This window comes from Nipponia nippon, unplaced genomic scaffold, assembly GCF_047370975.1.
Source record: "Nipponia nippon isolate SJK-2023a ecotype South Korea unplaced genomic scaffold, ASM4737097v1 scaffold_1, whole genome shotgun sequence".
In the NCBI taxonomy this organism is placed as follows: domain Eukaryota; kingdom Metazoa; phylum Chordata; class Aves; order Pelecaniformes; family Threskiornithidae; genus Nipponia; species Nipponia nippon.
Window position 1 is genome coordinate 131395989 of NW_028262290.1, and position 25901 is coordinate 131421889.

The 25901-nt window shown below is 41.0% G+C and overlaps 2 protein-coding genes across 7 annotated transcripts in view; one reads left to right on the forward strand and one right to left on the reverse strand.

Annotated features, from left to right (window-relative positions):
* Nucleotides 1–12586, forward strand: part of GSDME (gasdermin E) — a 28056-nt gene extending 15470 nt beyond the window's left edge. For both annotated transcript variants that reach the window (XM_087753742.1, XM_087753828.1), the window contains 7 exons: nt 38–209; nt 1245–1365; nt 5839–6027; nt 8002–8129; nt 8245–8431; nt 9957–10030; nt 10860–12586. In XM_087753742.1, the coding sequence (XP_087609868.1) occupies nt 38–209; nt 1245–1365; nt 5839–6027; nt 8002–8129; nt 8245–8431; nt 9957–10030; nt 10860–11102 (1114 nt within the window). In that variant the 3' untranslated portion in view covers nt 11103–12586. The remainder of the gene's footprint in view (nt 1–37; nt 210–1244; nt 1366–5838; nt 6028–8001; nt 8130–8244; nt 8432–9956; nt 10031–10859) is intronic.
* Nucleotides 12587–14612: 2026 nt separating this feature from the next.
* PALS2 (protein associated with LIN7 2, MAGUK p55 family member) overlaps nt 14613–25901 on the reverse strand; it is a 63486-nt gene continuing 52197 nt past the window's right edge. For all 5 annotated transcript variants that reach the window (XM_087773089.1, XM_087773052.1, XM_087773061.1 and 2 more), the window contains exons 9-12: nt 25358–25519; nt 23594–23796; nt 23063–23191; nt 14613–21674 (exon numbers count right to left, since the gene is read on the reverse strand). In XM_087773089.1, coding sequence (XP_087629215.1) covers nt 21498–21674; nt 23063–23191; nt 23594–23796; nt 25358–25519 — 671 coding nt within the window. In that variant the 3' untranslated portion in view covers nt 14613–21497. The remainder of the gene's footprint in view (nt 21675–23062; nt 23192–23593; nt 23797–25357; nt 25520–25901) is intronic.

Consider the following 25901-nt stretch of genomic DNA (forward strand, 5'->3'; position numbering starts at 1 on the left):
AGCATTTATGTTGTTAATGGCATCTTTTCTTTTTCAGAACAATAAATGTAAACAGTAGTTTACTGCAACAAGTAATAGAAAGAAAACGTGAAGTGCTGTGCATCTTGAGAGAAAAGATAATAACAACTCAGAAGTGTACGATATCTGAACATATCCAGACAGAAGAAAAAATCAGCGGTGTGATGGGATGCAGTACAAAAATAGTAAAGGTAAAAGTTATTAAAAATCTGCAAGGAATAGAACATTTGTAGATTATCTGAGAAGAAATTATGATTTCTTCAAATAGACTTCAGAGTATTTTTCATGCTTCCTTAACATGTTGAACTCACTGCACTGCATAGTTATGAAACTTCAGAAAGGTAAAATATTTTTTCCATTGCCTGACTGGCAAAAGGTGACATCTTTTAGTGTGAGCCTGGAATGTGGTTTCCATCAATACTGTCAAACTGTGATTCAGTTTCTGTGTAGATTCCTGCCTACAGCAGAACATAAAACAAACATATAACAATTCAGTGAAAGTTGAAGAGCAAAAAGCATTGCTGAAGCAAATTTATTTGAAGAGCCAAATAATCATTCATCAAAAATGTTTTCAAAGTCTACTGAGTTTTAATATTTATTGAGAAGCTATTTGTTTTTGATCATGGGAGTAGAGATTAACTGCATTATGAGGATATCTGAAAAATTGCCTGTGAACTGAGAAGGAATTACCAATGTCAAAACGTATGGTCATTCATTGAAAGTGTGTTTTTGTTTGGTGTTTTTTTTTTTTGTGTTTGTTTTTTTTTTTTTTAAAAGCTGCAGATGAATCACTTCTGTGTACAGGGTGTCTCCAGTAGCAGAAATCTGGGAGTTGCAGTTCAACAACCCTCTGTGCAAGTGCTACCTCCCTGGTGCCAGTCTCCAGCTGGGCAAAAGGGGTGTCAGGATAGAAGAGGGCAGGGCAAGATACTGAAGTGGGTGCCCGTTTCCTAGTGACGCAGTGTTTCATGTGTGGCAAAAGCTGCACCTGGAGATCAACTTCACTAGGACAGGGTAGCTAAGAGTTTGAGAGCCGCTCTTGGCATTGTGCTTCTACCTTGCTGCTCATCTTGTTCCTTTCATAGATGTCAAATGTAATGTGCTTCAGTTAGACATCATGGAGAATAAAGCACATTCTTTCTCTGTATTTTTTCCCCTTAATTAATTCTGTGTTTAAGCTGCACAATACCTGAATCAGATAAATGGTGAATAAATCTGTCCTCCAGGTTTCAGTGAGTGAAAATGGAAGTATGGTGAAAGATTCTAGTGTGATCCTTGAAATTCCTCCTGCAACCACTATTGCCTATGGTGTAATTGAACTGTTTATAAAGCACAGTGGCCAGTTTGGTAAGTACAAAGTTCTTTTTCTGTGGCACACAGCTCAGCTGTGGACAGAGCTGGCTGTTGAGCAATGATTTTTGCATTTCCCTCTGTATGAAGGTGATGATGTTGTATGGTCTCCATTGCCTTGATGGTTATTTGTGCTGTGAAATGCTGCTCTTCTGATTTAGTAATGCTTTTTCACTTGCTTGCATAAATCATAAACTCAGAATAATTTAGGATTCAGGGGACCACAGGAGGTCATCTAGCTCAAGCCCCAGCTCAAGGCCAGGCCAACTTTTGAAGTTTGTTCGAAGTTCAGAGTTAGATCAGATTGCTCATACCCTTGTCTATTCAAATTTTGAATATCTTCAGAGACGGAGATTCCATCACCCCTGTGGGCAGCCTGTTCTCATGTTTGACCACCATCACGGTGAACTTTTCTTTCTTTCTTAATATCTAATGAGAATTTCCCTTTCTTTAACTTCTGTCTCTTGCCTTTTGTGCTGTCATCATACAGAAGAGTCTGGCTCTGTCTTCTCTCCATGCTTCCACTGGGTGGCTGTAGATAGCAATGAGGTTCTCCCTTAGCAATATTTTCTCCAAGGTGGACAAACCCAGTGTCTCAGCCTCTTTTCATACATGATGTTCTCCAGCCCTCAGCGATCTTGGTGGCTGTTTGCTAGATGGCTCTGGTACATGAATGTCTATCTTGTACTGGGGAGTCCAAAACTGGACACAGCACTCCTGAAGGCAGTCTCCCAAATTGAAAAATCACTTTCATTGATCTGCTAACTACACTCTTGCCAGTACATCCCAGTATGCAGCAAACTTAAATAGCTGCAAGGGCACGCTGCTGATCCTCTTGAATTTGTTGTCCAGGTCTTTTTCCACAATTTTCCTTCTAGCTAGCTGGCCCTCAGCTCGTGCTGTTGCCTTTGCCTATTGGCAGGGAGAGTGAACTGAATATAAATTGATGGTCAACGAGCAATGTTTAGCCAACAGTCATGCTAAGAAAACAATTATTTGTAAAGTGTAGGACTGGAATCTAAACTTTTCTGTCTATTTTACACTGTCATATATAGATTGTTCTCAAAATGGTTGCAGAAATGTCCTTGTCCTGTTTTCTGATCATGCTTTACTTATTTCAGGTCGAATCCTTTCAGGTGTCAAGTTAAAAAAAAAAAATGTTGCAATTGTCTTTGGAGGGAGTAGTAATTCTGCTCTGCAGAATCACCTCGGTTTTTCTTTCTTGTCTATCCTCAGTTAAACTCCCTGACCTAAAGGAGGTTTCAGGGGATGTTACGCAAGAAGGAAGGAAATCAGATGGACTGTGTAGGGCTGGAAGTTGGAAAGGACTAATGCAGAGAGAAACAGGAGATACATTGAAGAAAAATTGAGGTGCAGTTGAGATTTGAATCCAGGATGCACTTTATTTGGATAAGAAATGCAGAAGATACTCTCCATCATTCTTCTTCAACTGACTTCTGATATTAAGGAAGTCTGGAGGTTCAGGAATATAACTAAATATCATGTAACCTGTAAAAAAATTTCTGAAATGTGGAATTGCTCTGACATAGACTGAACACAGAGATATATCAGAAGGCCATGACTTCATGGTCATCATAGAACTGTAATTCAGAGTAATCAGGCACAATTAAGGCTGTCTGAGTACACAGGTGTATAGCTGATAGCCTCCTTACATGATTTCTAGATGGAAGTTCCTGTGTCCTGCTAGCTCATAAGACATGGGTCTTGTTAATGATCTATATTTCTCTGCTCTTTTACCACTTCTGCTTCTTTTTCCACTTTTTTTTTTCATATTTAATGTTATGTCTTTTAAGCTTCAAAACCAGCACAGCTCGTTTAATGTTTTATCTCAAACAACCTATGTCTTACCTCTTTTTTTTTTTTTTTTTTTTTTTTTAATTTGTGCTATCTTCCCTTGCCTGACTGTCATTGAGAAGGTAAAGTGGAGGAACTAACAACAAAATTAGGGATTTGCCAGCACAAATAAGTATGGTGAACCTTCAACTTCTTAATGTCTGAGCAGTGATCAGTGTCTGTTTATGGAAATAAAAATAGCCTTTGAAGTTAAATCCAGAGACTAATGTAATCCTTTCACATGAGACTGAAAGTGACCAGTAGCAGGTGTAACATAATGGGATTCTCTTCACAGATAATTATGGAATAAGATGCATGTAAGTGTTTGTTTGTTTCTTTGTTTCTTTTTCTTTGCCACTGATAGTGCTTGAGTTATTCTATAAGGAAGAATGGTATATTATCTTTCCTTAAAATGTTCTGGCTAATGTGACTGGACATGCTTGGACATTTTTATAAATAAATAAAAAAAGAAATAAAAAAGGTCTAATCCTTTTCTGATCCCTTTACCATAATGTTTTCCTGTAATCGTTCTGTTTGATTTCTACAGGCTAATTTTCCACTACCTGTAAAAGCTGTTCCTGTTAAAGGCTTTACAGTTTTGTGTCTCTAAAGTTTCACTGCAAGTCCTCTTGTTCTTGCTTTACAAAACAGGAGGTATAGTAGCACCCAGCTGATTTGCTTTGTTCTGTTCATTGCTATATATGTGTGACTTGCTTCCTTTTAAATGTCTGTAAACGAAACAGTCCTAATCTTTTCAGCTTCTCCCCGCAAAGGAGTCTCTTTGCCTTTGGTTGTTTTCATTGATCATCTCTGATTTTCTTCTGTTTTTGTTAATGTTTCTGAGTAATTAACAAGGTCTAACTGCACTAGTGGAGGTTTGTCATTGATTGATGTAGTAGAATTCAATAGAGAAAATACCACAGTATTATGTATATTCTTTCATTCACTTATTTTCCTTTCTCTCTTTTTTTTAAAGTGTATGACAAAATTAATGAGATACACAATTAGTTAACAGTTCTATTAATACAAAACTGTCAAGAGTCCTGTATTTTCCTCTGAATTGAGTCCTGTTACAAGACTTAACAGCAGGATCCGTATCTCTCAAAACTTTTCACATGATGCTGTGTATTGATTTCCCTTATTAGCATCGTTCTGCCTTAGAGGGGCAGGTAGTTAGCACTGTCTTCCTCCTTCAGGGTTCGTGTGAAAGCCTTGTTATTATCAATGAAAGTAACATCAGCATGTTGGCCTTATGGTGCCTTAGCTGCTGTCCAGAGTATTGTTGCTTTGGAAGTTCTTTAATTTGTGTTAATCACTTTCTGCTCTTCTGTAGCTCGCTCTTCTCTGTGAAGGGTTATGCAGGCATAAAGGTCTCCGTCGTCTTTCTCTGTGGCAGAGGTTTCTTTGTCTGCTCTCCCTTTGAAAAAGCTTTTTGCTGATGGAGTGCTCTCCGTGCTTTCTCATCTGCTTTGAATGTCCTTAATTTAGTGAGACAGACTCTTAAAACTCGAGGAAGGTTATATTTAGGTTTTGTGCCTGGTACATGAGAGCACTGTGCTTGATTAGTTAGATCTTTTTTTTTCCCTTTGCTGTCAGGTATTACTTCAAAATTGAGTTCCTCTTGCTAGCCTGCCTGCATTCTCCTCAGACCTGCTGCAGAGTGCCAGGGGTACAGTGTCAAGTCTCACATTTGAGCAAATAAAAGATGATCAAAATAATACATAGGGCTTTGATTATATTCTGTGTCTTTGGGGCACAATATTGGACACATGAGCACAGAACCTGCTATTCGAGATTTCTCAGTGTGACTCCTACAAAGGCTCCCTGTGTACCTTCCAGGAGTCCCTTAGCTTCATCAGGTTGGGGGCGTTGGGGTGGCGGGGAGTCCGCAGTCCTGTTTGGGTGAGTTAAGCCCGTGCTCGTCACGAAGACAAGGCAGAAAGGGTAATGCAGCCAGGGTGTGTTATTTTCTTCGTGAAATTATTTCAAAGAGACAGTATATTGCAGAGTGATTCTGTTAGTGAACATGCCTGGGTGAAGACCTTTAGAGGCTCTGAAAAGCCCCCTATTTTCCACTCATCTGGAGAACTTGAGGATGGACCTGTGGCTTGGCTCAGAAAGAGGAGTCTATCAGTGCCATGACCAGAAGAAGTACTGTGAGTGACTCTCAGAGTTCTTACGAATCTCAGAAAGTGCTTTCATGTGTCTGCATCGTGAGCGGATGCTGTAGCCCGCATTACAGCACATCTCTTAATTGGTAGAAAATGTGAAGAATTCATACCTGCATCTCCTGTATGCAGCATTCAGGTTTACGGTGTCAGTGAGAAGTTTTCGTGTTATTTGCTGTCTGCATTACTTTAATTCACAGGAGCTGGTGTCATATTTTGTAGTTGGTAGCTGCACCGCAGGACCTTTGTCAGTGCAAAGCCAAACATCAGGGCTGCAGTAATGCTCAATAATTCACATACATAGCAACCACTGGCATTCTTCCCACCTAGAAGAGAGGAGACATGGAGAACTCACATGCAAGAACACTAGATAGTATAAGCTAGCATCTCATTTGGTAATTGCTTGTGTATTTTATTAATTTTTTTTTAATTGAATTTCTAATTACAGAATTCTGTCTGCTAGATGAACAGCAAGGAGGTTTTGAAAAAGAAAGCACAGAAGGCTCAACTTATCCCCATTCAGCACTATTCAGAGATGCTTTGTTTCTCTATCAGCCAGATGCTGTTGATAATAAGATGTACTCTGGGGCTAAAAACCTCATTCCCAGTGATGCTTCTTTAAGTGTATTGAAACAAGGTATTACCAGAAATGCTTTACGTGATTACATTAGAATGAGTTAAGCAACATGATAGGAGGAAATAATCTGGTATAGTAGTACATAAGAAATTATGTTAGTTCATTTTAATAGCCCTTATCAGGAACTCTTGGGGGAATGCACTGAAAGAATAGAAAAAAATACTTCTGCAATAGGTATATGCAGTGGACTGTTCCTAGGAACATCCTGAATCCCTTTGTCATAAATACGATCTCACAAAATCAGGTTTTTATGCCAGTTCTGTTACATTCCAGATAAACTCTATCAGATTAGTGATGATTTATGCTTTCATTCAGAAAGGGTCACTGGAAATATTTTTTCATGATTTGGAAAATACTTTCAGTAAAGCTGCTCAGTTAAAGCTTATTTTAAGTCTCAAAAATTACAAAGACATCTACCCCACCTTGACTTACACTCATTATTTTCTGAGAAGCTTTATAGAAATCTTCAGTATCAACTAAGGCTGATGAAATTAAAATGTGATTTAAATGGAAGTTTGCAAATTGGTATAATGAGCCAGGCACAACCTTCTTATTGTAGGGTTGTGGAAGGAAGGGGCAGGATTGTCACCAGAGGAATGACAAGGGAAAACAAACCAAGGCCTCAGAACACACTTTACTTTTCATCAGTTCTTGGTAGAGTTCTTACAGCTGGTTCTAATGATGAACATCACTTTTGTTATCTCTAAATTTCACCCTTTGTTCATGGCTGTTCAATAGACTAACTGTGACCAAAATAGGTATTTGTTGTCCTGAAATAAATTCTGTCGTTCTTCAATGTAGACTTGTTTGAAAGGAATAACTGTGTCTCCATGTGTATATAAAAGCCACTTATTTGTGAAAGAATGGTATGCCACTTTTGTTTTTTGTTTTAGCTTGACATACCTTTGTGCCTTTCTTGCTTAAAAGGCTTGGAGGTTTCTTTTAATTAATTAACCTGAACTGTCTCTCGGAAAAAAAAAACTAAAAAAATTGTTTCTACTAAAGCAATTTAAAGTAGATTTCCTCTTCTGTTATTTGTATAGACAGTCATACGATTGCATCAGGTACAAAAAAATCTGCCTGTGGCTGGGCTTTTTTTTTTTTTTTTTCCCAATGAAGCAATTTTTAGGTATAAAAGGCATCTTTAAAGAGAGTGTGTTTCTTGACCAGAGTGACATGAAGGGAAATTTCTTTTAAACGAGGTTAAGAACACTTGCATGCCCATATTTTTTTTGGAATGTGGAAAAACACATTCCAACCTTCCAGTTGGCATTATTCACTTGAAAACTTATTTTCTTTTAACAAAACTGTAATTTGATATCGTAAAACATTTTGTTTTAGAGTCATAGTTGAATTGTGGGGAAAGAAGTGCAGTGAACTCTCTTGTGCTTCTGTTGTATGTATTGTAATGGATTTCAATCAAGAAGAGATTTTTGTAATAATAATTAGGTCAGGGGTGAAGGGTTGTAATTCTTTGATGCACCTGATGAAATACAAGGACAATAACAATTTAGGAGCACAACAGGAACTTTTAATCCTGTGTGTGGACTCATACCATTGACTTTGTAATTCATATTAATCCACAGATTAAGAAGTAAAGTTATGAGCAGAACTCTTCAGAGAATGCTCATTCATAAGGCAGAATGGAGATGAACTTTCAAGTGAGAAACTTAATATATGGTTAGTTCAGTTAACATTAAAATACTGACTTCTAAAATATTAAAAATGCTGAACACTGAATGTTGGTCCTTGGTAGCTGTTCTTTCTTAGAATTTTCATTGATGCTTCATTGGCTCATTAGGGAAACATAATCAGATGTGTTCCAGCCTTGCATTATAACTTGTGCTGATGGAAATCAGGATGTCAAGATGTGGTGATAAATGAGCTTATGAAACGCTTAGCAAAAATGTTAACTTTTTACTGGCATTTGTGTAGAAATACTTAGTTTTACTTTTTACTGCTTTCTTGGGAAAGATCTGTCACGGTTGAAGACTCAGTTCCAGCCCTTTGTGAAGCTGCCGGAAGACAAGCAAAGAGCTTTATATAAAACCCTTTGTGAACTCTTGCTCCATGAAGAAATGGTAACTGCCCTGGAGGACGTGGTAAGATGAAGAAACTTTGCTTGCTTCCTAAAAGTAATTTCAGAATAGAGCTAGCATTCTCTTTTGCTTGAGCTTTTCTCTTTTCAAGTTGTTTTACTTATTCTTTTGCTTCCAGTTGGATGATATCTGCACAGGAGACAGGCCAGATCTGAAGGAGTTAAAACCTGCACAACAACGAGACCTTGTTGACTTCTTGCAGCTCTTAGGATGCAGTTTACAGAGTGAGCTGTTGTTGCAGAAATATCAGCCTCGGGATGAAGAACTCTTCTCAGCTGCTCACCTCCTCATCAGTGCTATCTCTGGTATGTTGTGAATAAAGAGAAGAGCCCTTTTTTTTTAATTTTCCTTTTAGAAGCTCTGTCTGTGTTAAAGCGTTTATGGCTCTTTTTGAGCAGTTGGTGAGCTGAGTGAACATAATTTGTTCTGTTCCTTTTTATGAGTTTAGTATACCGTACTTAGCATTCCTGGCTGTGAATTAAATTCAGCCCTCAATCACTGACAGATTTTGCTTATAAAATACACATCCCCCCAAGACTGCTCAGCTCTGCTTTCTGCTGAGTGTGGACATTTCCAGTTTGGCAAGGTAATTTCTGTTCTTATCGCATACCAGAGTTCTTCCCACCTAAATGCAGAATTACAAGTTAGGTGTTGTCTTCTGTTCAACAGTGTCTATTGTTGAGGTGCAAACTATATTTAGCAAAAATGACTTTAGCATAGAGACTCTGCAATTAGAGGGTTGTTTTGCAGCTACTGAAAAAGGAGATTAAACATAAATGTCAAACAAATGCCATCCTCACAATCTAGTTGGCACTACAGTGTTAATTAAAAGCTACCTGCAAAGTCCAAGACAGACTCTCCTGGCTTTTTCTCCCCTCTCTCATATATAAAGAATTTCCTGACATTAAGATAACGAAGGGAAGTCCAATGTGGTATTAGTTAGATGTGACACTGTGCAGCAAAATGTCAGTGTGCATCCATATATGCACAGTACCCAGGTAGGAAAGCTTAACTCATTTGCAGAGACAGAAAAGAAATAGAAAACAGAAACCTGCTGATACGGTAACACTTGTCAGATGCTATTAACAGCAGGGTGCAGTTAATTGAGTGTGTTGCATTATCACCTGGCTTCGGATATAATGTCTGCTGCTAATGTCCAGGCGTAAACGTAGCTGGATCAAGAATCAAAAGCCGTTTTATGCCTGTTGCTTCTATTAGGAATTACAGCCTCTCGGTTACAGAGTTGAAGGGCACCACAGGAATCATTTAGTCCATCTCCCTGCCCCAAGGAAGTCTCAGCTATGTCATTCCTCTCAAGTTGTTTTTGCTGAAGTCAGCATCTCATATAGATTTTGAGAGCGGAGGTTCTCGTTTTATCCAAGGCCTGAATCATTCATCCAGCCTGCAGACTCCGAGCGAAGCACTGGGGAGATACTTAGGAAGGAGACAAGACTGATGGGGAGGAAATCCCCTTTCCTACGAGCTGCCTTTTCTCAAGGGCAGGGTAGTCAGTGTGGGGCTTGTTGCCATCACCCATCCCATTTCATTCTGCACTCGGAAGCAGGCAGGAAAGGGCCGGATCAGCCTCTTCCAAATGTCCGACAGAGCACTTCTGACAACTGTCCTCAGCATTGAATCTCTTTGGTCTCCAGCGTCCGTTTCATGAGGTGCTGTACCTGCGGGTGGGCCTCAAAAATGCAGCTTGTCTGTCTTTGCTCAGCAGGAGGACCCCATAACAGATCTCGCTGTTAAGAAAGTCCCTTTTCCAGCAGCCAGCCTGGTGCACTGTTCACTGGAAACAGTCTTTCCCTTTTAATGTTTCCTTCACAGAGCTGTCTGATTACACTCTTGTCCTGCTGCGTGCCTGCTGTGATCTTCAGGTTGTTCCGGCATTGTGTTGTTTGGTGAGTAATCAAAATGTGACTGTGTAGTGTGTGGGCCCCAGCAGCAATAATGACTGTGTTCTCTGCCTTATTGTGTTTCTCACCCAATAAAGAAGATGTCAAGCTCCAGTGTGAATTTCAGCTGTAGGCATTGCTTAGGTCAGAGTCTGACAGTGGCAAACGATGCAGGTAATCTACTGCAGGTGGATACCTAAATTCTAAAACACTTCTGTATTTGGGAGATTCCATGGGCTTTGAGCAAAAGAAAATTGTAACTTAAGCTCAGATTTTAATTTTTACTAATAGTCTCACTAGCACATTTTAAAGTCTCAGTAACAGTAATCACCTGCCCTTGGGAAACAGAAATTTCACTTTGATAGCGGCACTGCTTGGGCCTTGGCAAATTCTGAAGTTCCAAAACTCTGAGGCCATTCATTAAAACTAGTGAAGGAATGGGGCAGGGCTGCCGTTCCCTATGAACTTTTTTTAAGCTCACTGACAAAAAATAGTAGTAAAAGCCCCTTAAATATGTAGGGGCAAGGGGAATGCTACTGTTTGCTCAGAGTAAGAGTGAGAGTTAAGTGTGACCTGCAGTGAGAGAAGTTGGACTGGGCACAAGGATGCAGTAGGAGAGGTGATCCTCCTTAAAGGGTGCCATAGAGCTTTGGTTCTGGATGAGCATGTCGTACTTGTCAAGGCTAATAGTAAAGGGAATCTTGCCCTTTCACCGCTGCCTTGTGAGCTCTCCAGTGGTTTTGTAAGGAGGAACTGAGCTATGTGATGGCAGGAACAGCAGTGCTTGGAAAACCCTTTTAATGACTCTGTCTTTTGCTGTCTCTCATAAATACAGCCTAACATCGCTTCAGCCGATGGCACCTTGGCGCTGAGCAGTTCTTTGGTGGCTACTCTCACTGACAGAGGAAGATTTGATGTCGTGCAAAGGCTGTTTGCTTCAACAAACATTAATTTGGAAATGACAGAGTCTTCTGTAAAAGCTGTAACTGTGAAAGAACCTAGATTCTTCCCGCTTGTTCTTTACATTGCATTGTATGGATTTTATGCTTTAGGTGGGAATGCATTGGAGCTTTGCTGAGTACCCAGTTACTGCTCTAGCCTGTTCGTTCTTCTGTAGCCCCGCAGTGTAGTGTTGGTGTTTGAGCTAGCAGTAGAGCCCTTCAGTCGAGTACCTGTGGCAGTCCAGCCGGGGGCTGCGGAGGTCAGGCTGGACTCGGCACGCCTGGGGCGAGCACTCTTCGCTGCCATCAGGTGTGCTGCTGCTCTGCCGTTTCACTGAGGTGTGTCTGCAGGGGAAAATACATAAATAAGGGATGAAGGGGAGGGAGGGAAAAAGACAAGCCTGGAACAGAAATTGAACATAGCAGTAGAAGCCTGATTGCTTGCATTAATATGCATGGGAGGAAAACTGCGCAGTACAAACTGCTTTTTGTAAGCAAGCAAACAAGCAGGCTGTGGAAAGCCAGGGTTCTGCAACGCAGTAAATGTTTTGCTCGTTTAAGACTTGATGCGTAGAAAGCCTTCGCTCTGGAGCAAGTGAAATGGAGGGCTCTCAAAGAGGTACTTGATTAGTTTTTCATTTATTAAGTGTAGTTTGGCTTTATGGATGTGAACTGCATGCTGCAGGAAATAAAACCCCCTCGTTTTCAAAAACTAAGACCACCTAGGGATTCGTGCCTCTGTACAGCACTTCTGTTTTCTAATAAGTTTTTACTCACCTTAGCAAGTTTCAGCTGTTTAAATTGCATTCTGAACTTTCTCTTTGAGGTACGGTGATGCCTTTTGGTGTGTGCACACGAAATGTGTCCCTGCTGCACTCCACAAAAATGATCATTTTACCCATATGACATTTTAAGTGCGGATGTTTTGCTTGCTTCTTTGACTAACAGCGAAGTGTTAGTAAAGCACTTTGTGCTTTGAGCTATTTTGCCTTTTTTCATCGTAATTTTTTGTAATCATGTGGATGGGGCAGAAACGCAGCAGAGATCACTGTAAATACGGGCTTGGGAGGATGATGTTCCAGGTAAGTGGAATATCGGTGCCTTCAGATAAGACTGTGAGATGGCTGACAGCCAAACAAGCAGGCACCTCCGTGTGTGCGTGAGCAGTAACCAGGCCCTGCAGCTTAGCTAGTGAGTAGGAGTCCTGGGTTCAGTTTTCTGCTCTGTTCCCACGTGGTCTGGAGCAGATTGTCTGAGAGGTTTTTAAAAACTCATGGCAGCTAAGCTTTCCCTGAGGAAGTGGACTTCCCAGAAAAGCACCGTGGTACCTTTCCATACCCTGCGCGCCCAGGATAGCCTTGCACACTGAGCTGTTGGCGTTTCTGTGTCTGATCTGTTCAATGAAGCTGATGGTGTTGCCTGAACCTTGCGCTGGCGTATATGGAAATGTCCTTCAGGAGGGTGGAAGCATGTTACTCTGCTGCTGGGAGTGATGTGTGTTTGTAAACAGGAAAGTCTTCTTTTGCCAATCACTACTCAAAAGTTGCCTCTGTAACTAACTAATTTATCAAAACTTTCTATTAAATGTTGTGTCAAAACAATAGAATGACCTACAACCTCATGCATGTAGTTTCCATTGCTCTTTTTTGGGGGATTCCAGTCATTCCTGTGGCCTTCAGGGATGGTGCACACAGGTGGCAAGCGGGTGTGGGCATCCATGTAGTGCCACTGTCCGTGTGCGCTGATCTTCCTTACCGAGTTTTGGTGTAAGCCTTATGTGCGCTATATCGTGTAACGGCTTTCAGGGTGTGCATGCTGCGTCATATATGTAGGAGAGGGGATTTGTTTAAAAGGCAGGGGGGGAAACAACAAACGCTAGGTGTTCTACAGAAACATCATTAAAAAAAGAGAACATTTTGTTTGTTTCCTGCTGTTCTGCTTTCAGATGTAGATCAGTCTTTTGCTTCAGCTAAATCCACCGAACAGGTTCAGGCTGAGGAGTACGAAGGTTCCTGACAAAGCCAAGGTGAGGGCACCTGAGGGGCTGGCAGTGTCTGTGGTACTGGGGAGCCCTAGCAGCTTCACAACGTTGCACAACCGTTGCCGGTACCTACAGCCAAGGAGGATGAAGGCGGTGTGCGCTGTTACAGAGTCCTGCTGCTTGTAACCCTGAGACGCTTGGGCAACCAGTGGTGCGCCCCAGGGACGCCGGGCTGCCCACCGCTTCCTGCCTGTCCCGAGGGTTGCTCGGGTCTCGGCTCCTCGCCTCCTCTGCTGCCGCGCTTCTGGGATTGATCAGTTTGTCTGCAGCAGCCATTGGTTGCCCTTCACTCTTGGCCTTGTCCTTTGATGCCCTCTTTGGGGAGGGGTTTCCCAGCTTTCCTCCCTTTGGCGGTGCTTCTGTGACCACAGAAGCACCTCTAGAGCAGCAGGTAGCCTAGGACGGCCTTTTTAGAGCTGAGCGAGCAGCACAGCTGGGGAAAAAAAGAAACGCGAAGGCAGCTTATATGTTCAACATTTTCCTTCCAGTTCCTTCTCCTACGCTCTTGAAAGCAGGATCCTTATGCACATTAATATTAAAACTAGCTCAGACTGGGGAGACAAAGATCCGAGGGACCAGCAGAAGCAATATGTCTCTCTCCAAGTAACTCGTCTTGCCCTTCCCCAAGCTAAACGAGGCTGCCTCCTCAGGGACCCAGCCTAAGCTGCGTTGATCCAAATTAATTCAGAATCCACTTTAGAAGAGCTGGATGTGCATCCGCCACATCTTAGATAAAACAGCAATTTCTTGTGATAGGCTGGCCTCCTCCAGGAAACGCTTTTTCAAGGTTAGATGGGGTCTTCCCTAGAAAATGGAGGTGGTAGAAGGGCTGTAGGGTCCCTCAGACAAGGACCTTGTCTCATAAAAGGTTTGATTTCACACCCTGCCTTGCCTCCCCAAAACGTTGCTTCCCCTTGCTACCCTGCGTTCCCCAGGAGGAAGGGGGGCACCCCCACCTTTGCAATTCAGAATCGGATCAGGACCGGGGAGATGAGGTCCGCGGCCTCTTTCCAAGGAGCACGCGCTGCCTCCAGAGGCCGGCAGGCTCAGCCTTGCTGTCGGTAACCAGCGCACGCCGAACGCGAGCTGCAGTCCCGAGTCCCTCGGGTGTTCGTACACCGGCTAATTACAGCGCCGGCCCAGGAGAACGACTCCCTCAGTGCTGCAGTGCTCAGAGAAGGAGGAGCCCAAATTCAGCAATGACATTTACAGGGTGGGTGAAGGGGCCCTGAGAGCGCTAGACGTTGAACGGGGATTTGGCACGTTCAAGAACATCGAGCTGAACAAGACCAACTGAAACGTTGCTTTTCCGAACTTTGAGCGCCGAAGGAGGCCCAGTCACGCCACGCCAGCAGCGCTTAACAAACCAAAGCAGCAGGCAGAGGGCAAAGCCCAGTCTGTGCAGGTGAGTCGGTCCGCGTCGTACGTGGTGCTAGCACGTAGCTGGTTACTAGCAGGAAATGCTTCGTGGATTAACGTGGAGCCAGTGCTCAGCAGTAAAGGCTGCGGTAAAGATAAAAGGCAGTCGTGCACAGCTTGCTTCCCGATAGCTCCCTTATTTGGCTAAAATTCAGAGTATGACCCCAAAAAATCAGAAAAAAGCTAATGACATTTTTTCAATCTTTATTATATACAAAAATATTTTGTTGGGAATTAACAGAATTTCACAATTTGTACATTAACGTTTTTATGTTTGGCTGTGTTTATTGTGAAAATATTAGCTGTGAAAAAGACAATGGGGGTTTTAGAAAACAAGTCACGATTTAAAAATGTCCTATGTATTAGCTGACTTTATCAATATGAAGTCAGAATGCTAACGAGTCCCATCTCCTAGGCCTGCTCTACACTATTGTATTCAAACAACAATTAGGTACTAAATCATCTTCAGGTTTAGAAAGTTTAGCTAGTCGTTAAGATTTTTTTTTTGTAGGATGTTTTCAGCTAAAGAAAGAGTATTTTTTTTACAGGAGAGCAGTTTTCAAAGTTTTACAAATGTCAAATCCAGTTTAATTTAATATGCTGTAGAAGAAAAAAAAAAACAAAACACGAGAGCTTCCAACAGGCAAAACCAGTTGTGAGAACAGGCAAGGTAAGGAAATGCACGGTGACAGACTTCTAATACACATTTAAATCCAAACACTTCACCAAGATTTTACAGTTCGTAGCCCAGATCGGGGTGGGAGAGCGGCAAACTTTCTTGTACTTTAAGACCTAAGGAAGCGGCCCCCTTCTTCCACCACGGCTCGCAAATGTTGCACGCAGGCAACGTATGATGAGGGAGTGGGGAGGGGAAGGAATGCTCACCATGCATTTTTAAAGGGGGGGAAACGACCATTTCAGCAGTTATCTCCATCTATAATTGTCTACAAGACCTAAACCAACAAAAATCAGTTCAAACCCATTGGTTTTGCAGCCCACAATTTTGCTGCCGCCCCCCGAACTGTACAAAGCAGTGCCAGGCATTTTGCTCTACGCTATGGCTCTACATCAGAGGTCAGTAACAGAGAAGTTCCTTGGGTTTTTGGAAGAGGTTTTATTGTATTCTAGGTAAACGCTGGCTACTTCTGGAGTAATACTTGGATCAGCCGTGAGGACAGCCAAACTTGCGTGGACAAGCACTGGCATGGAGCTAATGACGCCGAAAGGAAAAGGCTAAATGGGAGGGAGTGTTCCCAGGCCTACGTTAACGATGTTAGCCTGGCAGGTTGGTCGGCAAGTGTTCCACGTCCAACCACTGCCTTGGAAACAAAAGGAACTCCATACCCAACTGGCATGAGAAAGGGTTAAAAATACTGACAACAAAATTCACATTTACTTTAAGTGTAATTTATTCTATAAAATACAAATATTGCTGAGACCCTGCTTAAAAAAAAAAATTCTATTTGGTGGTGAAACTGCTTAACAGCCTTCACCGAGCTGGAGCTTGTTTTCAGGCCCGTACAGGGAACCTCCAGCTGCCGTACCAGCAACTCAACCGAGAATTCCGCAGTTTAGCACGGGACCGTTTGTGGAATAGCATCCCGCCGCGGAGAATTCAGGTAAATTAGCAGCTACTGTCTGAATTACTTGCAGTACCTACCCCTAAGTTTTATTTATATATTGGTGGGCGGGTGGGTGAGTGGGGGTGGGGGTGTGCGCGCACATGAGCGCACTTTTAATATGTTCGGAAGCCAAAGCTGCCTCTGAAAACTGGTTATTTTGCAAGTGTTTTCACCCCTTTTTTTTTGTTTTCCTAGTATCTGTCTTGGGACTGAAAACAGTAAGTTGTACCAGTCTTAAATACCGGTGCTTATATTGACCACTAATTTCTCTACAAAAGTTGAGAAGGCCAGACAATTCCCATCAGTAAGCTTGTTAAAAATACAGGAAAACCAAGAAGGGTAGGCAAAAAAAAAGAAACCCAGCAAAAAAAACCCCTTGGGCCAGGACCTCCCTTCACCACCGTCAGTCACGAGTCCACCAGAGAAAGCACACGGAGGCGCCCGTAGCTACAGCAACCCTTCTCGCGGCCCGGGAGAGGTTTGGGGCAGGGACTGAGGGCTGGAGCGGGATTTAAGGCAAGAGGCGTAGCAGACTACGAGTCTTTGTACCCAATAACCGCTACCTCCACATCCATAAATGGATTTGTCACCACTTCTGCAAAAGTAGTATCCTGCAGTTTGGCAATAACAATATGGTACTTTAACCCTTCAGAAGCGGGGTGAGGCAGGAAACCCTACGTGAAGCCAACAGTCCGTATACGTTTGGATGGCAGATGCAACAGACCTCCAACCTGTACTTTGTCTTAAAACTGTACCTACAGGCACACTGAGTGACGGGGACTCAATCTGCTGCAGTAGGCACTACAGGTGTCTTGAGAAACAGCATCTGCCTCCAAGTTCAGTCTGAATGAAGGAGCAAGATGAATGAAGGCTGGATGGGAAACCAAGGGATAGGTAAAGGGAGTCTGAATTTGTTCACATTCACAATAATAGCTCATCTGGCAGGTAATAACCCACATCTGATTTCTGGAGGGCTGCTCTACTTGATCCTTCTCCACTGGTCCTTAGGCATAGCAGAGAGGCAAGCTTGGCTCCAGAGGCTACCTGGCCAGGAATTTTCTGTCTTTAAAAGAGAAAAAAGTTTCCTATTTCTTCTCTGAATCACCCTCTTTAAAAAAGCAAACAAAACCCAGATGACTTCCTGAACACTGAGCGGCAGGCAATTTGTTCTGCAAGTCATTTAGGTATCATTTTAGAAGATGCGAGGAATTAGAACTCTACAGAGGACGGGGAAAAAAGTGTCAGGGTTTGACCCTATCCAAGCTGTGACAGTGTATATAAGCACAAATTCAAAAGCGATGAGCTGCTCTGCCACCCTGCTCCACAAAGCTTTGCACAGCTGAGTACACAGAGCCGCGCTCAGCTGAGAGCACAGCGCGAGTTAAGGACACTGCACTGGTTTTAAATTCGATTTCCCTTGCCTATGTCAGTCTGTGATTCGGCTCCAATTTCACCTTCATTTTACATTTGCAGAACATTTTGAAAGACTTTTATAAATCTATGCAAGATGACATATCCCATTAGAATTATCCCACTGAACTTTAATTGACTGCATCTTGTCACATGATGTAGAACCTAAAGTAGACCTGCGAGTGTAACATTTAGAGACAGCAAGGTAATCACTTGGGTACACATCCACCGAAGTATTTACATTAAAAGTTGAGATCGGTGCACGCTTAAGGGAATTTTTGGTGCGTTTAAGGAAATAACTTACGGGTCTTGGCATACTGACTGTACTTTTATGTGTAACTTTTCATTCACAGGGCAACTACAGTGTTTCTTCTATAAGTCTCTATATGTACAGAATTTACAGCACCTCATGCACTGTCCAAAACAGATAGAAATTACAGATAAATATAGAATTTTTAGATTGAAATATCTGTATATTTAGAAAAATATACATTAGTAAACACAATAAACCAGGTAGAGAAGTGTACCAGTTCTAAAGTCTCACATGCAGGTACATTTCTGGATTAAGTCATGGTAGCTTAGTAATGTGATAGCAGACGTGAGCATTTTTTGTTTTACCATCCACATACATACATATACACAGACACCTATTTGATAATTTACTTTTCTAAACTACTTAAATATTTATCTTGTGATACATACCACATATCTTAAACATTTAGCAGCATTTTCACCTTGCTCAGACACACCTATTGTTATTATTAACAGTCACTGTAAAAAGTTTTCCTGTTAAGTTTATGGAAAATGAATGTTTAGTACAGAATGAGATACATGAAATCCTAGTTATTGTAACTCGTCCAAAATACCTCAAATAGCCATTACAGGAAATATTTCCACGTGCTCAAAACTAGCCTCTCACCGTGTCTTTCTCCCCTAATGGCACAATGTATAGGTCTGTACCTAAGATCTGATCTGGCGTACCCTGACAGGCAGAGACCATCACGGCCGGGTGCATGACTGAAATGGCACCCTCATTCTAAGAACCTCCAAGGATGCTCTGTTTAAAAAAAAAAAAAAAAAAAAGTATCTGTCATCCTACCAGGTAGTGACAAACTAAGCAGAATATCTGATGAAAATCTGATTTTGCTAAGAAACAAAGCAACACAAAACAACCTGCCACCACAAAACCAACCCAACCCCTCTCTCCCGCCAGCATTATACACCTGCCAATCTGAACTCTCAATTTTCAAGATTTAGTGAATAGATGCAAGGAGTGGGGTGGTTGGGTTTGTCCCCCCCGCTTACAACCCGCATGTGGACATCCAATTAAAACCCGCAGACGCTTCGATACGCTCTTTGCACGCAACCTAAGCAAGCCATCTTCTCTTATTGCTTCAGAATTGTACTTCTCACGCGCATCTCCATTACCACCACCTACTGGTCAGCCACTAGGCTCCACCGTGCTAACTGCTTGACTTAAAAACCACTGTGTGAACCTGTCGCGCAAGCTAAAGCTTTAGGCTTTAGCAAAGCCATGGCTATTTGGAGACTGCTAACTAGGGAGGCTCTTTTGACAGTATTCTCTCTGGGATGGAAACAGAAGGAGCAGAGAGGTTTTCCTGACTAAACCTCGGTGCCCACGTTTCATGTGTTTCATTTGGTTAAGTAAATTTATGGGAAAAAAAAAGATGAAGTGATGTTTGCAATATAAAGTACTGTGGTGTGGAAACTGAAGAATCTTCTCATTCCAAGAATCTTCTCCTCCCCCATTCAGCAGGGAAGAGTGAGCTCAACCCACTTTTGGCATCACAAAGAGAGTATTTTCTAACTCCTAATGAAAAGGCATCATATCTGTCCAGATAGCACATCTTATTTACAGCATACGTAGGGCTCCTATGACATAGCATACAAACACGGTTTAGTCACGTTCAGCATATAGTGCCAATAGCAAATCGTTAAAATAGTCAAGCAATGGCTCTGCTATCACTGCTGCTACATACAACACTCGATCCGTTTCTCAAAGCAGCCTCTGAGCGATAGGATCACAGAACATGTCTCCTGGGAAAGGAAATTAAAAGTCTCATGCTGGTGCCACATTTAAAAGCTCTGCCAAACTTACTTAAACAAAACCAGAGAAAACACATCCTGAAAAGTATAACGATGAAACAAAGTAGTGGTACAAATTTTCCTTGCAGAATTTCAGATTCCCTCTAAAAGATTGAAATCTTAGTATTAACAGCCACAAAGATTACCTGTGCTATACACAGTTTCGACTAACATTTTCCACGTACACTGGGACTTCAAGCCCCCCCTGCCCCTACTCCCCCACAACAACCAACTTGATAGGCTTTGTAAAAATCATCTGTAGTATACAGGTGTTTTGAGGTTTTTTTTGAGACTTACACTCTACCTATACTGCATCAACTCCATTTCTCTTTATCTTGTGCACATGAAAGTCTTTAAGAGCCCCAGGAAGCAATATTGTCTTACAGTGTCTAAGCCTCTTTTCCTTCAGAAATAGTTCTGAGGACGTTGCCTTTTGATAGCATTCCGTGTCACACTTTGGTGTTGAAAAAGACTTCAGAAGCCAGGTGCCTGTCACCAGATGGAAGAGAAATTAAACAAATAGATGCCTTCAGTTTAGACACCTAACTTGGTAAGCGATGGTGAATGTTACTATATACAACAGCTGACATTATAATATAAAATATGGTCACAAAAAGAGCTAGTCTTAGCGACAAGCTGTATTTTCATTTTGTTCTTGTTAAGCAGAAATTTACATCAGCGTAAGTTCTGATCAATGACCTTGAACCTAATACGAATTATATCAATGAGCCTACTAAGGGGAGAACTGTCACTAAACAAAAGGAAAAATGTTGTAAAACAACAAGGTATAAACAACATTGCTTTTTAGCAGGACGCCTCCAATTCACAAGCTATCTAATGAAAAACGCAATTAAAAACAATGTAACAAAAAACACAGAACTGCCATTATATCACACTCATAAAAATACAGCAGTTGACCACACACAAATATTCAAAAAGATAATATAGAACCCAGCTAGATTTCACAGGAAATGAAGCCACAGATCACTATACAAATATCGAACAATGTCCAAAGAAAAGAAAATGCCTTTTTTTTTCTTTTTTCCAAAAGCAATGTGTTTTCACAAGTGTGACTAAATAGTCCTAAACATTAAGCGTCACTCTACAAGGCTCACGTTATCAGGTTCTCTCTCAGGCTACTTCACCATTATTCAAACTGTGCTGAATTACCTTGCGTACAAGCTTTCTAACGTCAGTACTTCAACCGTAATGGGCTGACCAGGCTGGCTCCCAGGAACAGCCTAATAAACAGCTCGCAAGGTTTTGCTTTATGTTATTTTAAGAGACACGTATAAGGAAACCTACACAACAGTTGGCTAAATCAAGAGACATCAAGAATTTGTGAAACATCAAGAATGCACCAACATTAAGCCGAAAGAAGCTGGAGCAATGGAGCTGTGTGTTGGTTGCTGCTTTAATATTTAAAATTCTGCTCCCGTTAAATTATTATTTTTTAAGGAAGAAAAAAAAACCCAAAGAAATTAGTGTCCTTTCCTAATAAGAGCTATAGACTTTTGACCAGTTAAACACTGAAGTTAACAAGTTTTACAAAAATTGTTTCAAGTATCCTTTTTTTAATCACAGTGAAAATGTAAGACCAAGATGTAAATGTTGAAGTGAAGGACTGAAAGTTTCTTAGATGAAAAAGGCAAAGGTACTAAATCAAAACATATAAAAATGCTTAAACGCATTTCCTTTATGTGATATGAATAGAAAGGTTATCTGTAAAAAGTTAGAAAAATTAAAATAAATTACATATTTAAGTACACTTTCCCTTCAACATTTTTATAAAAATTCAGAATAGTGTACTTTTGAATATACACAGAGTAAAAATGCACAGGTGCTGTAGGTTATCGTCGGTATCTACACAACGTCACATGAGTGTATTTGCTGCAGTTGATTTTATTTGTTACTTAAGCTCCTCTTGAGAAATCTCAATATACCCAGCTAATTGGGACCCACTGTGGTTCCAGCCTCAGTCTCTCGATAGCCGTCTGTAGCTTCTCGAAGGCTTTGTCTAGGTTGTCATTTACAATGGTCAGATCAAAATAGTGGTTGTATGCTCTCTGGATCCGTGCACTTTCATCCACTGTTTTTTTCAAATCAGTGTCCTGTTGAAGAGATTTTAAAGATTACTAAGAGCACGAGACTTGGCAAATCCTTATAAATACAGAAGAAGTATCCCTTCACTACATGCTGCAACTGACTATTTAAAGCTATATTCTGAATATATTTAAAAAATAATGGAAGTTTTCATTTATCATAAATCCACACAGAACTTAGGCTAGAATGTACTGAAAGGGCTGAAAATGTTATGCGCCGTGCCAATAATGTTAAATATGGCAATCAAATATTTGCAAATCCTGCAATTTTTAAGAAAGTCAACAGAAGCACATGAACTCGGTCTGGTATGCACAATGGGCAGTTAACCCACAGGGACACTAGAATCTATAATAACCAGAACCCATGACTAGGACTGGACAGTCTCTCACGTGGTTAAGAGAACGGGATCTCACAAGTTTGGGCGGGAGGGGAAGACTAAAAATCCGATATTCATTTTGTGGCAATTAACCCATCTCCCATTTTATTGCTTTGAATGCCCCGTCAGCATTATACAAGTTATTGCTATCTAAGCTGCAGCACTATTGTTGTGAGTTGTCAGCAAACCATGACTTTTCTCTGATGGGGAAGCTGTGGTGCTGAACACAGAGGACAGTTTTCCTAACTGCTCAGTCTGGCTTCTTTTGCTTTGGTCCCGCAGCTGGGAGAGTTTGTGCCCATACAGAATATTTATAATTTGCTGCACTGGAGGAAGCACGTCTCATTCCCCTCTGCTACACACCGTGTCTCAGAAAAGGATAGAAGATCTAATGAATAAAATGTGCCACTTCGCTTTACACGACAAATGCAAGGAACTTAAGGGGAAGAGAAGCTACTCAACACTTCTTATTCTGGCAGCTCCCAGCCATTCTCAGTGCAGCATGTGCTGCCACAGCAGTGAAACAAGGTTGCATTCTGTCAGTTGTTTTGTTTTTTGGTTTTTTTTTTTATTCAGGCTGCAATATCTTTCCTAAGGATTACAAATTCCATTTTTAAAGCGCACCTGTATTATAAGGCAAACCTCAGCAAAACTTTTTGGGTGGAGAGATGGAGAAAGAGAAGGAAAGACATTTACATAAAAGAACAATTCCCACCATCAGCTATCTACCATTTGCTGCTAATAATCAAAGGTGACACTTCCCAAAGAACACATTGACACAAGTAATTTGTGTAATCAACACTTCTCTGTAAGAGGTCTATTTTTAAGAAAGAAGCAATCTGCCTTATACATAGTATTTGATTAACTAACTTCTACTAAGTAATCAGTAAAAGTCTTGCCTAACTTTTCTTAGAGACATTACTTTCAGAACAAATTCCATCTAAAATGAAAGATAAACAAAAAAAAAAAATCTACGAACATCCTGTTCAAAGCAAACTAAATATGAAATAATCTGCTTACAGTGAGAAGTTTGGTTGTAATTCCAGCATCTACCACAGCCTTGTGCATAGCACGCAAAGTCTCCAGCTCTGGAGCAGCAATAAACACTACGTAGGGCATGAATTCTGAAGTTCTCAGTATTTTCAGGGCCTAGAAGCAAAGAAAAAGAAAAAAAACCCTAAGTTTGAGAATGACTCACCACATGTCCCCATTACTTAAGGGGCACTGCAAAACCAGTCTGTTACAATGGGCAGAAACACCTAAGTGAAGATTCTTATTTCTGCTTTAGAAACTCCTATGCTGCCTTTTGAAATGCTCGACATCATTCTTTCCTTGGTGAAGATTATTTACTACTCTGCAAGACTCCTCTTCCACACAGAATCTAAGTTGGTTTTTTCCCATCTTTCTAACTCATTCCAACTAAGTGCCACAAATGCAAGAATCCAGCTGATACTGTAATCTTTAAACCAGGTAACAAGCCTTCGAATTTAAAGGCATACCTCTTCAACATTATACTCCTACACTGGTAGTGTAACATTATAAATAATATACCTGTGGATTCACGTCCAAGATGCAGGTCCTTCCTGTCTGAACAACTTCAAGGATGGAATCAATTTTGGTGCCATAAAGATTTCCTTCATATTCTCCATGCTCTAAATATCTGCCAGCTTTAATATCCATCTCCATTTCAGCTCGTGACACAAATCTGTACGCTTGCCCATCCTTTTCATCATCCCTTGGCTTTCGTGAAGTAACTAAACAAAAAATTTAAAATATGAATTGAATGTTTTCTTTTCATATTTGGAATGCAAACATGAGACTGGACCGCCTATTAAGTTAGGGAGAGTATAATCCACACTAATACACAATTAGAATTGTTCCATATACAGATTAATTAATTATTCTAGTGTAAGTTTCAAAACCAAGCACAGCCCCTCCTGTTCCCTTTATTTCTCTTCTTTCCTATATGTTGCTTACCCACCTGTTTGCTTATTTCCTTTGTATTACTCCTTCACACCATATACAATACTCATTCATTTTTATTATTCACTTAATAGAATAACTATTTAAGTGACTTGGAAATCAAATACAAATTTATCTCTAAATGCCAAATGTACTTCGGAAATTAACTGAGCACACATCAAAATCTGCCCTGCCCACCTGCCCCCCCACCCAAACCTCTAGCGCATACTTTGCTCACTGTATTTGCCCTGTTATTCAGGGTAGAACTACCTGAGCTAGCTATAAAGAAAGTTAGCTTAAATATCAGAAGGTGGCCAGCCACCATAGCCAGATTTTAGTGGAGGCCAGCTAATGCTGCTTTCCAGGACAACTTACCCTTTAAAGCAAGGTAAATTCACTGCAGAGAGATTAAAGCCAATATTTAAGTAGAACATTAGCAGCCATCTTGGATATTGGCTATGCTGTCCAGTACAGACATTATTTAAGTAACAAAGTGAAAATAAAATAGCAGATTATTACTGACTTTGCTGTCCTATCATCATATTACCTGTCTACTACTTGCATTTAATTAGAGTTGAACTCTAGAATATATTAAACCTAACAGTGAATGGATCCCTTTGGTAAGACTTGTATCGCCGCCCGATGAGGAGAATAATAATAAAAGCTAGGGTGGACTTCTCTGGTCAGCAGTCAAACAGGAGGGGGCAGTTAAAAAAAAAAAACAAAGATCTTGTGAAGGAGCAAAGTAACTATCTGAAAGGAAGGCAAGGAAATAATACTTCAGTAAGGGAGGAGGTTTTTTCCTGAAGTTGCTAGGGAAAAAAAAAGAAAGATCATGGGCTTGAGCCTAGATGTATCAGAACACCAGGTTATCATACAAATCTTGGAGATCACACACACTTCCGTTTTATTGGAAGTTTGGTGCTTTTCCCTACATTTCTAATACTAAAGTAACAATTTATAATGCCTACGGTGCTTCTACAGATGGAAAAATAAACAGCAGAGCTGAGAAACTCCACTGGCTGTTCTTACAAAAGACTACTAGGAACTTCTAGAATCCCCTCAGTAACTGACCGTGACTGAAGAAGCCTAACAGACTGAAATACTGCACATACAAGAATTCTTCTTCTGCAGCATCAGTAACGTTTAACTGCTAGTTACAAGTATTTTCACTGTCATCGTATGTTAGTCCAATTGTCCGAGAAGATGAAGAACCTTTGTTTTCCCACCCTATACAATTTTTATACTCTGACAAAATTACTCCTACCCTGAATCACCGGGATAAACATCAGGTATTTTCCAGATAATCAGAAACCAAAGTATGATATTACAATAGGAATGCTGACAACTCACATGGCACTGTCGTTCCAAACCTAGTAGGATTCAGTACTATAAACCTGTTCTTCAAACTTCTTCGCCCCACTCCTTGGGCCCCAATTAAGACCAGTGTTTTCCTCTGAAAAGGAGGCATTTTGGCTACTTCCTCATAGATCTGGATTTCATGACGATCAAATTCTACATTGAGAAGTGTACAAAAAATAGTTAATACACAATCAGTACTGTAAGAAAAAAATTAAGCAGTCCTGCTATATATCAACAGACCACATGTGAATATAAATAGTATTCAAAAGGCATTAAGTCTGATACAAGCTTTCTTGCTTTAAATTCATATGGGAATAAAATAGTTGCCCCTTCATGGACAGCATAAGGTCAGATTATTACCTTCACTTCCCAGGAGAAAATTCAAGAATGATCAGAATGGGAAAACTGTGATTAACAACTAGTGAGTTTTCAGAGAACCACAGAATGGTTGAGGTTGGAAGGTACCTCTGGAGGGCATCTGGTCCAACCCCTTGCTCAACCAGGGCCACCTGGAGATGGTTGCCCAGGACCATGC